This window comes from Nycticebus coucang, chromosome 1, assembly GCF_027406575.1.
Source record: "Nycticebus coucang isolate mNycCou1 chromosome 1, mNycCou1.pri, whole genome shotgun sequence".
In the NCBI taxonomy this organism is placed as follows: domain Eukaryota; kingdom Metazoa; phylum Chordata; class Mammalia; order Primates; family Lorisidae; genus Nycticebus; species Nycticebus coucang.
Genome location: NC_069780.1, coordinates 182,697,188 through 182,710,969, shown reverse-complemented (window position 1 = coordinate 182,710,969; position 13,782 = coordinate 182,697,188). Strand labels below are relative to the sequence as shown.

Sequence of the window (13,782 nt, the reverse complement as noted above, 5' to 3'; positions counted from 1 at the left end):
CAAGAATGGAGAAGCATGAACCTATGTACTCAATCTTGATATGAGGACAATTAATGACAATTAAGTTTGGGGGGGGAAGCAGAAAGAGGGATGGAGGGAGGAGGGTGGGGCCTTAGTGTGTGTCACACTTTATGGGGGCAAGACATGATTGCAAGAGGGACTTTACCTAACAATTGCAATCAGTGTAACTGGCTTATTGTACTCTCAATGAATCCCCAACAATAAAAAAAAATAAAAAAAATAAAAAAATAAAAAAAGAAATGATTCTGAGTGAGCCAGGAGAGCATGCAAATCTTTAACAGACATGGTTTGAGGGGTAACAGACTGCCAAGTGCAGGGAACTTTCAGCCCCAGCTCCACCTAGGATGAAGTTTAAGGGAAACCCAGAGGACCTTGGGTGAGAGTCCCCTACAGAAGCAGCTGCGCAGCCCTCTCCTTGGCAGCCAATGTGTGACGCTGGAGGGATGTAGGTCTCCAATTAAATTACAGATCAGGAGATGGGAGCATTTTCTGGAGCAGGAGTGGCTGATGTACTACTCCTAGAGGGAAAGTCATAGAGATGGGAAGGCTTAGAAAGGAAGCATTGCACCCCGGGCTGCTCGGCTTTCATGGCAACTGAGCCGCGTTTTAAGTTGAGCTGCTCTCCTCGCACGCCTGTGACTCATGCAGAAATATCCACTTTAGTGCTTCCTATGAAACTTGGAACGAGATAAATACAGCAGCAACAACTCCTACTACCCGCCTACCACTGTCACCCAAAGTGTCAACCTCAGCCCTTAGGCAACCTTCTGCACCCCACTCCGTGGCTGAACGCTACCCTGTCGGCTTTCAGAGCTCGGCTCGCCTGAGTGACCCAGTAGCTCAGATTCCAGATGTGGTAGTGGCAGTGGGATCAGGGAGTGAGGAAAAGTCGGATCTGGGCTCTAGTGCCTTGTGGTGAAAAGGTCTACATACTCGCGAAGTCTTTGGATGAAAATTGCTGACAATTTTGCATGGGGGGAGGGAACCGCCCTACTGTGTAGCCCTGAGATATGTGTGTTTGGGGATGACGGCTCTTGGTGGCTGGTAGCTATGGTCTCCACTTCCCATAGGGAAAGTATCTTCAGGGAGGTGGCCCAGGTCAGACTGCACCAAATTCTGATGGTCTCAGCTCTCCTTGTGGAGGCGTGGGAAAGAACTTACTCTTCCCAGACATCCTCAGCCCACTCTGTGCAGGACAGAGGCCCTAAAGAGTCCAGGAAACATTCTGATTGTTCTCTTGGTAATTTTACATTCTTCACTTAAAACTCTTTGATACGTTTTATATTTATCCATAAACATTCTAATCTATCAGCGATGGCCCAACGCTCACACATTTGACAAATCCTGCCGGCAGGCTCTCTTCCCACACACTCATGTCTGCTTGGTGACTGTGTGAGCGAGGGACCTGAGGCTTTCCTGTGGTCTCAAGCAAACTCATTTTGTTTCTGCTCTAAATTATGGGACGTTTCAACTTCCAACACTAAATTTCTTTTTAACTCTTTCCTTTCACTAAATGTGTTTTTTTCCCCATTTTTCTAGTTTATTTGTTTATTTTTACTATTAAATCATAGCTGTGTACATTAATGCAATCATGGTGCACCATACTTTTGAACCTAAAATAATTTTTAAAATGCCATCAACTTCCGAATCATGCTGACAGGTCCTAGAGGACATGGAAATTTTTGAGAGGAGGTAGTCTAAAAGTCATGTGTATTTTGTTTGGAATGCATTCCAAATTTCTTCAGCAGTAGATTTACCTTCCTAATGATACCTTGTTTATGCTAATTGGCTTACATTCACAGAAAGCAGACACCAGGGAGGAAGATGACCTAAAAGCACCATTTTAGAAAGAAATGACCTTAGCATTAAATAAACAACCAAGAACTTATTTGTCATCACGGAGTCTCACTACCCTGAAATTCTTCACCTAAGTTCTTTACTGTGACAGAATTAGAAAATGTACATTTTTCATATGTCGATAAAATGTTAAATCATGTGCTACTTCTGGCTGTTCTAACCAGCACAAAATAGCAAAGTGAAATGATATCAAAAGCAGAGGGGAAATATTTAGCCTGTGTTTTTGGAAATGTAAATATATGTCCAATGCAATCAATCTAAGACCGCAGAAATGTATTACATTGACTTATTATTCTGCAGTGAAATTCCATAATGAAATGTGGATATATTACCAACTGGTACCTCTAAATAGTTTTCTTGTGTGTACCCCAATAGCTTTAGCTAGAAATGTTATCAAACTTGAAAAATATTATTTTAGAAGGGACTATAATAACTATAAGAAATTACAGGGACTTAAGTAAAACTTATTTTAATTCAAAGTATAGGAAAAATATAAGTTTATGAGGGAGAACATGAAATTTTTGCAGAAGAAAACTTTCTTTTCAACATGAACTATAATTGGTACAGCAAGGAGAAGACATTTTGATCTTATATTCATTCTAGTCTATCTTACGTAATTTTTTAAATTCCCTATCTCCATAACTTTCAAAAGTAAGATAGCATAGACAATTACATTATACTTCACTTCATTATTTCAAAAGAGCCTTAAGAGGTATTTTTGGTTCCAGGTGGGTATATCAAAGTGTGTGTGTGTGTGTGTGTGTGTGTGTGTGTGTCCGTGTCTCCTCCATTCTGCATGCATGTGCTTTGAGAAATGAAATAGTATGAAGAAGCAATAACAGAATCAGCACTTTGGTCACAGAGTCAAGTGACAGAGGGGGAGCCATTTTTCTTGTAGTGGTTTTGGGGAGTACTGTTTACACTAAAAAGAAACAGACTGAGAAGGAGAATCCCCTCAGTGCTAAAGGCATAATAAATGGGAGAAACTGACCCAAGAGCTCCTAAAACGTGCTGGAGAATGCAGAGTTTTTGAGAGGCCATGGCCTCTGGCCTTAATCACTCACAGCGTTTCTGTAAGTGTTTATGGATTACATCCCTGGTGTCCCAAAAGATACCAGGTAGGATGAGCTACACATTAGCAGGACCCACTGTAGTAATTTTTATTTTCCTAATAAAACTGCTGCACAAGTTTGAACAGTTAGAGAATTAATTTTAAGAAAACCACTCTAATGGTATTAAATATAATTAAACCATCTATTCATAGGTTCAGGCGATGACATCTACGATTGCTAAGGTATGGGAACACAGGCGCTCTTGCATATCTTATAAATATATGGTAAATATATGGTATTATAAATTGGTAAAGCCTTTTTAGAGTGCACTGTAAAAAAGACTTACCAAGTATAACATGGCTTACTACTCCTTGGAATTGTGCCAACAGAACTGTTTATATAAAAGAATATCGTTTGCAGCTTTGTCCCCAATGGAAAAAATTGGTAACAACTTAAATATCCATCAGTGAAAGAGAGGTTAAATACATTGTTGTACACTTGTCATATAACAGGGGGAAATCTCTAGATCATATTATTGAATGCAGAAGACTATTTGCCTAACACTATGTATCACATGACCACAGGGATATGAAAAACAAAATACGTGAGTATCTATGTGCCTATATGTGTGTAAACGGAACAGAAAAGATCTGGAGGGTATACATCAAAAGGTTGAGAGGGGTCATTTCTGCAAAGGGAGTCACAGAGCACAAAGGGGAAAGTGAGTGAAGTGGTCTTTTTGTAACAGTATAGATTTCACAATAATAAACACAAATTTTCTGTGTGTCTTCTTATGTGGACAAGAAGAAAAATTTAAAAGAACAAAAGCAATGCCCGTTTGTAAATTTTGTAACCATAACTAATTCTCTCCTATAATATTTCAGGGAAGATCAAAACATTTTCTAGACTTGGCCTTGCCATGACTTTGCAGTGTTGATTAGATTAGGTACAAGCACTGCTCTCAGCTTCAGGAATACCACGAAATGTAATGGGGTTTTGGTTTGTTGCTTCTAGAATGAGAAATTAAATTTGCCTCATCTGGTTCTACCAGACACTAAAATGACTTGGTAACTGCTCTTATGCAAGTGAATTGAATGACTCCGTCCTCACGTGGCCTTCTCTTACTCCCTCAGACTTTGACTCGTTAATCAATGTATTCCCGTTGTGGTACAAGCTTCCTTTGAATCAGGTGACCAAGGGAAGTGGTGATCTGTTTTCTCGACATGCACCACAGGGTGTGAGGAGCAGATCCTTGGCCCACACCTTCCTCTGAGCACTTGCTCTTCATTCCTGGGTCTGTTGATCTTCCTCTGTCCCCTGTGCAAATTGCTTTAGGAAGGATCCAACCAAGCCCAATGTGGTTATTACCTATTCCCAAAGTAATGCCACTGGCTACAATAAATTGGTGATTTCAATCCTTAATATTGGTTTTCCTGGTGTAGGATTATAGTCTGAATGCCTTCTATTTAAATATTTAAAAGAGCTCCTCAAATAGAATCTAAAGCTATATTTCTTCATACTTCAATTTCCTTAAAATAGATTCGACTTTTATAAATATAGACTGAAACAGACTTGACTTGACCTGTACAAGTCTTCTAAAAAATTTCAGTAACCAAAAGGAGTCATCCGTCAGACGTAGCTCCCCATTAAGGGGCGTTGCCTAACTCTGGAAACCATCCTCTCACTTTAACACCCTTCCTCTTAATCCGCCCAAGCTCATTTTTACTTTATTCACCCTCTTGGAACAAGGTTTCTTTATCATTTAGGAAATACAACCCATTTGCAAAGACAAAGTGAAACTTGTTAATCAAGCCCTGACACACCTACCAGTCCATTACCCAGAATCTGTGCTGCTAATATAGTGGCCACTAGCCACATGTAGCTATTTAAACTAAATTTAAATTGATCTACATGACATTTAATTTAAAACTTGGTTTATTCTCACTAGCTGCATCCCAAGTGCTCAATAGCCAAATTTAGCTAGTGTCTAAGGAACTGGACGGCAATACGGAGCCTTTCATTGCTGTAGAACAGTGGTTCTCAACCTTCCTAATGCCTCCTAATGCTGTGACCCTTTAATACAGTTCCTCATGTTGTGGTGACCACCAACCATACGATTATTTTTGTTGCTACTTCATAACTGTAATTTTGCTACTGTTATGAATCATAATGTAAATATCCGATATGCAGGATGTATTTTCATTGTTACAAAGGGGTCGCAACCCACAGGTTGAGAACCGCCGCTGTAGAAAGTTCTACTGAACCACCTTGATGCAGCTATTTCAACTATAATAGGACCTGGACCCATGGAAGAATGCAAACCATCAACAGAGAGAAAAAGGAAGATCTACATCATGAAATAGAAGAACCCATATTAATGGTTAATGAAAGAGAGAAACAAATTCACTGTATGTGAAAATAAGTATATAAATTTTCCCAAGTAAATAAATGCTCTACTAATTTCTGTTACTATTTAACAATATGACTATTCCTAAGCATTAGATACACTGGCTGGATTATAACATTTTTAAATTCTGGAATATTGTCTATGGATTTTCAGAATTATTTTTTCAAATAACGTTTCTGAAGCTGCTAATCCCTTCCTTCTCATTTGGGTGTAATCAAGTTTTGAAAAGCGTGGGCACAGGTAGGAATAAGGGAATATTTCCAACTATCTGAAAGGCCTCTGAATGTGGAGCCAATCCCACATTCACCCGTGGTGAGAAGCAGGTCACCTCTCCATGGGCTGGGTGTCTATTCATCTTTCTGTGCACTTGGCTGTCATTTCCCTATGAAATCTTCCCCTCTGTCCCGTCCTACTGCTTAATTCTGTGCTTAATTCATAGCAATGTGCATCGCACGGCATTCTCATTATTCCATGCCTGTCCTCCTCAGGAGGCCATGAGCTCCTTGGGGGCGGGAAAGCGACCAACTCTTAAGTGCGTTCTCAGAACCCTGTACTATGCCTAACACACAGTTCCCACTAAATACTGATAGGTTACGTGTATTTTGCTGCCTTTACTATAACGGTTTCTCAATTTCTTGAGGAAAAAAAATTAAGATTTTGTCCTGGCCAAAATCAATGATTTATTTTAATAATTAATTGAGTAAAATACATAATGTTCGATCCGAATTCTTTCATATTTTTCAAAATACACAAATAAATCACTGAATGATGTAATTTGGATCGGATGAGCCAAAAGACAATAGAAACTACTGTCAATATTTGAAAAACAGATCAAAAACGATCACTCTCCAAACTGTCTCCAGAAAAATGGCAACTGTTTTTGTTTCTAAGAAATTTGACTCTCTAAAATGAGACAATGCTCAAATTTCAAGAGAAGCTCAAATTTGTCATTCATCATTGAAAGACCTTTTGAGTTTATGTGTCTGTGTTCTTGAAACCAGAATACTAACAACCTGGATTAAAATACTAACATTAGCAATCAAAATTTGAGATACGACACAACACTAAATGCAAGTTGTAAAATTTCAAAAAGAAAATTAGTTCCTAGGAAATGTATGATTTTTTAAAGTGTTATAATGATATTGAGAAAGTCAAATGGAATTTTTTTTTTCCCCTCCAGGTTGAACTGGGAGCCTAACAGTTCTTTTATTTTGCATTTCCCCTCTTAATATCAGTGGAATACCACATTTTATAACATTTGTGTTGGAAGACAGAATAAACACTATCTTTGAATTTGTTGTGGGATTCAATTTGCAGAACAATTTAATGATTCTCTTTTATTTAGGATGATGCCCTAGAGATTATATTTGAATGCTCACATACGCATTATCGCATTTAATATGAATTGTTCCTAGACATGATTAGCCCAATTATTCAGGTAACATCTTCTCGGTTTCCATATTACTCATGACATTTCCCTCCCTGCTTTTTTTCTTTCTTGCCTGAAATTTGATCATTTTCTTTCCTATTAGTCTTATACTGCTGACAGGGAGGAAAGAAAAAAAAACTAGGGAAAAGTCAGTCTGATCATATTTTAAACATTTATAGAGTTCTTTTATGGAAAAAAAAAGACTGAAGAATTAAAATTGCTAGTTAAATTAAGACTCTAGTAGACAGAGGCATTAATTTACCTCGGAGGTATTTTAGTGTTTCTGACATTCAAATCTACAACTTCTAATGAATAACATTATTATCATTATTATTATTATTATTATTTTGAGACAGAGTCTCACTGTGTCACCCTTGGTAGAGTGCTGTGGCATCACAGCTCACAGCAACCTCAAGCTCTTGGGCCCAAGTGATTCTCTTGCCTCAGCCTCTCAAGTAGCCGGAACTGTAGGCGCCCCCCACAACGCCCGGCTGCTTGTTGTTGTTGTTGTTGTTGCTGCTACAATTGTCATTGTTGTTTAGCAGGCCTGGGCTGGGTTTGAAGCCGCTAGCACCGGTGTATGTGGCTGGCACCCTAGCCACATAATTATTTTATAATCACTATTTCCTTCACTTCAACCCGCACAGTAAGGATACTTATTCTCATTTTTATAGGTGAGAAAATAGGCATACAGAGAGATGAAGCTGACCTGCCCAAGCTGAGGCCAGGGTTAGAAACGAGGTCATGGGTTCCAAGCTCAGCACCCTCCCTGAAGTCTGAGTGTGCATCAGAGCCCTGGACAGGGCCTACCCCTGAAGTCTCTGATTTGGCCAGTCTTGGGTGGAGCCTGAGATGCACATTTTTTAAAAAGTTAGGCAGTTGTTGCCGCCATCCTGGTTCACAGACTACACTAGGAGAACTGCTGCTCTTAATCCTGGCGCCTTCCTTCAGCTCTTTAACATCCCACTCAGCTGTAAACCCCCTCAGAGCAGGCAAATTCTTTGGGTGCTGGAAGCTCCTCTCCAGCCACTCCCACCTCCCCTAGTGGTCACCATCCCAGTGCATAGCTCCTCACATGCGCTACATCCGTGCTGCGAGCACAGATTTCGTTTTTTCAAGGTATTAGGGAATAGAAGGATTGGTCAAGTGAAACACAGAAGTAACCTTTTGTGGGGCTTCTTTTGGCTGAAGGATTTGATACTTTTTCTTTTCTACGCTACTGAATTTATTAAATGAATCAAAGAGACACAGGCTAGCAAGAAAAACTGTCCCCAGGTTCCTAACCTGCCAAGAAGCGCTTCATGCCCTCGGGGACTCTGAGCAACCACGGTGCAGACAGACATTTAGCTGACGGTCCTCCTCCCAAATGCAAGGGGCAGCACTGCCAGTGCCCAGGTCCATGCTGCCCAGCTTTGTAACAGGGAACTGATTTGCTCTTATTCCTTAGAAATAAATGACTGTTCTTATATTGCTTGCCCCAAATAATTTCTTCAACCCCTCCTTCTGCCTTTTAGTTGCAAGTATGTCACCTTAATTGGGCATTATCCTGGGGTTCCCCCCCCCCAATCTACTTGGACATAGAAATGTTCTGCTTTTTAACAAAAGCAGCCAAACGGTGACCCCTGCAGACAGTTAATTAACTGGTGAACTGAGATAATTCGAACCACAGCATTTTATGTTGAAAACATAATCACTGAAAGAAATGGATTACTGACAGTTTGTTAATGTTTAAGGTCATGGTCTTACCTATGCACACTAGATCCATAAAACCATACATTCCATAGCAGATCTGAAAAAGGATGTCCTTCCTCTGCCACATTGCATAGGGGCTGAAGGCTGACCAGAGGAGCCAAGTCACACTCGCTACCAAGAACAAGGATCCTAGGATTACAGCAATCATCTGAACTTTCTCAACCAGTGTTATAGAAATGCTTTGCCACTAAAAGAAAAACAGAGGCAGGTAAGAAAGAGGTGCTGTGTATAATTAAAAAAGGAAAAAGAAAACATTTTCAGCCCCATGCTTATTTGAATAATGTTAGGCCTTTTGCAATCTGATTGGCCCCCAAATAAATTTCTCCATTCCACCCAGGCTATAAAAAAATAGACAAGCAGATAAAGATTAACAAATTGCCTTAACTTCATTATTTTCAGTAATTCGCCATTCTGCAAGTTTAATCTAGTTTTACTCCACGTAGAGTACCAAGTGTGAATGGCTAAGGAATATTTAGTGCCCACAAATCACATTATCATCTTTCACGCATGCAGGAAATTAAATACACTCTGACCACACGCGGCTGCAGACTTCTCTATTTGGTAGTTTATCTCACTCTTAATACATTTGGATAATGCAAAAAGAGGGAATTGTCTCTCATTTTTGTAAAAAAAAATTTTTTTTAAACAAATAAATAAGTTATATAAGGACATCAGTAAAAAAATTCATTTAAGATAACACACTCGAATAATCATCAGGGAACTGTAATTGTCCATTATCTGTTATTGCTACATTACATATACTCAGATACTGCTATTTATCGTTTAATGGGTAATCCTAGAAAAATTTTTGTCAAGATTTAGAATTTGTAAGTAAATGGAGTATCTTTGAAACTCACAGACTGTTTTAGCACAGACTCATCAATGGGGAAAACAATTTGGTATTCTAAGTATCAACATTTAAAAGGATTTACAGCGCAAGTGATCAAAAATCCTTAAAGGGTGCTATCAATTTGAGAAGATTAATTAGTCATAATTAAATAAATAATTAATTAGAATTAAATTGAAACAGAAACAAAACTAGAATTGTTATTATGATTTTTGTCAGTAAACAATAAAACTCAAAACAACCTGCATGATGTCATTTTGGGTGAAAGAGCTCTGGCTGTTTTAACATATGGCTTTTCAGAAGAATTTCTAAATAGTTTTAAATAATCTTTTTAAAACATGAGCTCGAGCAATCTGTGCCCATTGCTTAATTTCCTTATACTCTTTACTTACCTTAAACCTGAACATATGTTATCCCAAATGGCAAATCTATCACACTTTCCCTCTCTCCCACCGTCTGTCTGTCTCTCAAATACACAGACACACCACGAATAATTTACATACCACATTTTACATATGCATTTGACCTTGCAAGTTAATGGGTACTATTAAATTCTACATTTGTTAATGATTAAATACCAATATATGTTTGAATGAAATGTTTCATTTTCCAAAATCATTTACCTTATTTTTCTTTTAAAAATCAGAACCAAACAATACATAAAGTTTGGTGAAATACTATAAGAAAGATATTTCCACTGATTTCAGTGCTATGATTGATGGATTAAAAACAGTTCCTGCTTTTACAATTCTGAATGAAGAATAAACTAGCAGGTATTACTTTTGTTATTACCAATGAGTCGATGCTGTATTTCAAGCATGTTTATGGAGGTTTTTTCCCCTATCTTCTTGACACCATTTTAAACACAGGCATTCTAAACTGCTAGGCATTTGAGTCTTAAATTTGGTATCACCAAACAACTGTGAAATATCAATGTGTCAATGTCCCTTGTTCTTGCCCGGTTTTGACGCTCATACGACATGGTAAGCAATGACAGAGCTCTAGCTGCCTACAGTTAGCATCCAGTCTAGAGGGATGTTACCCTGTCTGTATGCATTATTTTTCCAGTTCTCTATTTATTAATCATAACAGATGGAAACAAAACATACTTACATCGATGAGGCTATGTGTTTGTGTGAGTTTCAGACGGTGGGCCACATGTTCAAATTACACAGGCCTGAATTACAGGACTCTTGAGTGAACAAAGGTGAGTGAGGAGGATTTGCCAACAATGGTCTTGTTATCTATTTTCCTCTTACTGGTAATTCATGTTCCAGGTGTATGATGTAATTTTAGTGAAGATAAATTTCAATAGTCCAATAATGTATAATTAATTACAGTAGGACCTCCATAGCTGACTACCTCCCTACACTAACCTACTCTTTAAGTTGACAAATTTTCATAGACTGGACGTATAGTCAATGGAAATTCCTGTGTTGACCACCTCCTATGGTGACCAGCTTGATAAAGTCCCTTGGGCGGTCAAATTACAGAGGTTCTACTAAATTCAGCTTTAATTAGACCTACTAATTAATTAGTCCAAGCCTGCTTGCATGATGGCTTGGTATCAATGTGGTGACCATAGGCATTGTGTGGTCAGTCCCTAATGATGCTTGGATTCAGTGGTGATGGTTGGATACAGCACCTGTGGTATCTCCTGGAACACAGGAAATCAGAACATGGCGCCAACTCTGAGGTGTAAGCCACCTCCATTCTCTGTATGGCATGCTTCTGACACATGGGTTTGGGTGTTTCTTGGCAGGAAAGAAGAAGCTTATCAGGACCAAGAAACACTGACACTTCACACTTGTTTTGGTGACACCAAATTTAAAATGGTTTATAATTCAAATGCCTGGCAGTTTTAAACAGAACATGTTTAAAGTTAAAAAAATATCCAAAGGGGGTGGTGCCTGTGGCTCAAAGAAGTAGGGTGCTGGCCCCATATGTTGGAGGAGGTGGGTTCAATCCCAGCCCCAGAAAAAAAAAATAAAAACGGCAAAAAAAAAAAAAAAAATATATATATATATATATACATCTCCAATGTACTCAATAATAATATGAAACTAATATATAAATAATTACATGCCCATACAAACAATAAAACACAAATGTAGCATGGGAGAGGAGAAAAGAAGGAGAGGGGATGGGTAAGGAAGAGGGTAACTGGTGGATATTTTACTTAACGTGCACAACGTGAGGGTGTTCAACACACACTCTGGGTGAAGGGCTCACCTACAACTTGAACTTTACCTTGGAAGTGAGAACAATGTAACCTAAAAATTTGTACCCTCACATTAATTTAATTTTTTTTAAAGTTACCAAAAAAAAAAAAATCCAAAAAGAAATAAATACATAAAGTTATGTCAGGAAGCTAGGGGGGAAAGAACAACTTCTGACTGTAGTACATTGGGAAGCCTAATTATTTTACTTGTACCATAGAAATTATTTTTAGTTGTAAATGTGAGAATTTAGGATTAGTGGAGTTTATTTTTGAAGCAGGATATATTTCATAAACTCTATACTGAGCTCCCTGAATTTTTTTAGGGAATTATTTACATAAAAATAATGCAAATCAGCAAATGTACTTGAAAGTAAATAGATGCTCTTCATATACTGATAAACTTTGAACTTAACTTCATTTCATTGAACAGCTAATGAGGACAAACCATTTTTGAAACTGAAAATCAGTAAATTTGATTATGAACATAGGCATTTCCCCTGGCACACTGGTATCATCTTGGTAATCCCTTTGCCTACTCTCTGTTGTGTTTTCGTATTTCTACTAGCATGTGCAAAAAGTGGGATTGTTCTTATTCTTCCCCTAGGAAAAATAATTCTGTCTTCTACCAGTAGGAAACACTCACCCTGCGTCCTTGCCCGCTGAGGCCCACGTTACCGAACTGGCTCTGCCTCAAGGAACTGCAGTAATGGACCATTAGTTTGGACAATAAAAGTCGAAGACGAGCCTCTTAGGGCTTCCCTCTCTACCCCAAAGGAATCCAAAACCTGGATTTAAGTTTGTCAGGTATTCTTGAAACTCCAATAAAAAATGTCAAGGCTGAACACACTTTTTGCTTTCTAAAGAGGCATATGGGGTGTGTGTGGGGGATACACTATGTGTCTTTCATTTCACTTTCTTTCCACGTTTGGAAAGGCAGGTAATAAAAATGATAACCAGATTGGCTCTAAATTATTGCTATTGTTTTCTTTCTTTCCGTAATGTTTAAATATGTGTGACTCGTATGTTCCTGAAAATCTGATCACTTCAACACAACCAATTATGGCACCTATTGTTTCTAGCAAAAGTAGGACCAACGGGCTCCTCCTGTGCAAGTTTACCCTCATTTAGTGCATAAGAGGCAATTTGATAATAGCAGCCCGTGTTTGTATGTGACCAGTACATGCCAGGCATTTTTCTAAGAGGTGATACCAATTAACTCATTTAATTCCCACAATAACTCTCTGAGGGAATTACTATTATTATCCCCATTTTGCAGATAAGTAAACCGAGGCAGAGAGGGGTTAAACAACTTGTACATCTAGTCAGAAGCAGAGCTGAAATACAAACCCAGGCAGCTTGGCTCCTAGGTGTCTTCTCTTAACATTTACCTTCGACCCGAGGTCCTCAACACCGGGGCTATGGGCCAGTGCCAGTCCGTGCTGCACAGTGGGAGGTGAGGGCAGGTAAGCAAACCATTCTCAGTCACTCCATGCCACCTCACCTCTACCTCTGTCAGATCAGCAGTGCATTCGATTCCCACAGGAGCCTGAACCCTACTACAAACTGTGCATGTGAGGGATCTAGATTGTGTGCTCCTTATGAGAATCTGATGCCTGATGATCTGACCGCACAGCTGAACACACCCAGGAAATGCTGGAAACACATGTAATCCTGACTTTAGTTTTCATCACCCGTCCAACTACCAGATTTATATTCTCTTCATATCCATTCCATCATTGCCTACAGGACAAAGTCCTGGCTCAGGTCAAACCACCAGTTAGTCAAGAAGTGTGAATTACAACTCAGATCTCTGTCTCCAAAGCCTCAATTCTTTATAAATTTCCCTTCTTTCTTCCTGCTCTCTCTCTCTCTCTGTTCTCACCCCCTCACTCTGCCTACTTAAACTAACACATCCTGCATCTGAAAGGAAAAACCAAATGGGCACAATTATATCTGTCTAAAAGGTGGTTATAGGGATGGGGAAAAGTCAATATATGCAAAAAGCAATTCAGCGGAGATCCCAAATCTTACCTACAGCTTTCTAAATGGTATCTTCTAAATCCTTCTTGGACTTGAAAGCTGCAGTTTGTTAATATTAACAAAAGAAAACAATCTCAAGGAGTTACCTCTCTTTAATCTTAATGAAGGTTTGGAAGAAATGAACCTTTAATTTCAGGTTTAGAAATGATTTAATAT

At 38.8% G+C, this 13,782-nt stretch overlaps 1 protein-coding gene across 1 annotated transcript in view; it reads right to left on the bottom strand.

The window, feature by feature from the left end:
• Window positions 1-13,782, bottom strand: part of MARCHF11 (membrane associated ring-CH-type finger 11) — a 138,660-nt gene that overhangs the window by 21,049 nt on the left and 103,829 nt on the right. The window contains exon 3 of the mRNA XM_053592967.1: window positions 8,513-8,705. Within this exon, the coding sequence (XP_053448942.1) occupies window positions 8,513-8,705 (193 nt within the window). The remainder of the gene's footprint in view (window positions 1-8,512; window positions 8,706-13,782) is intronic.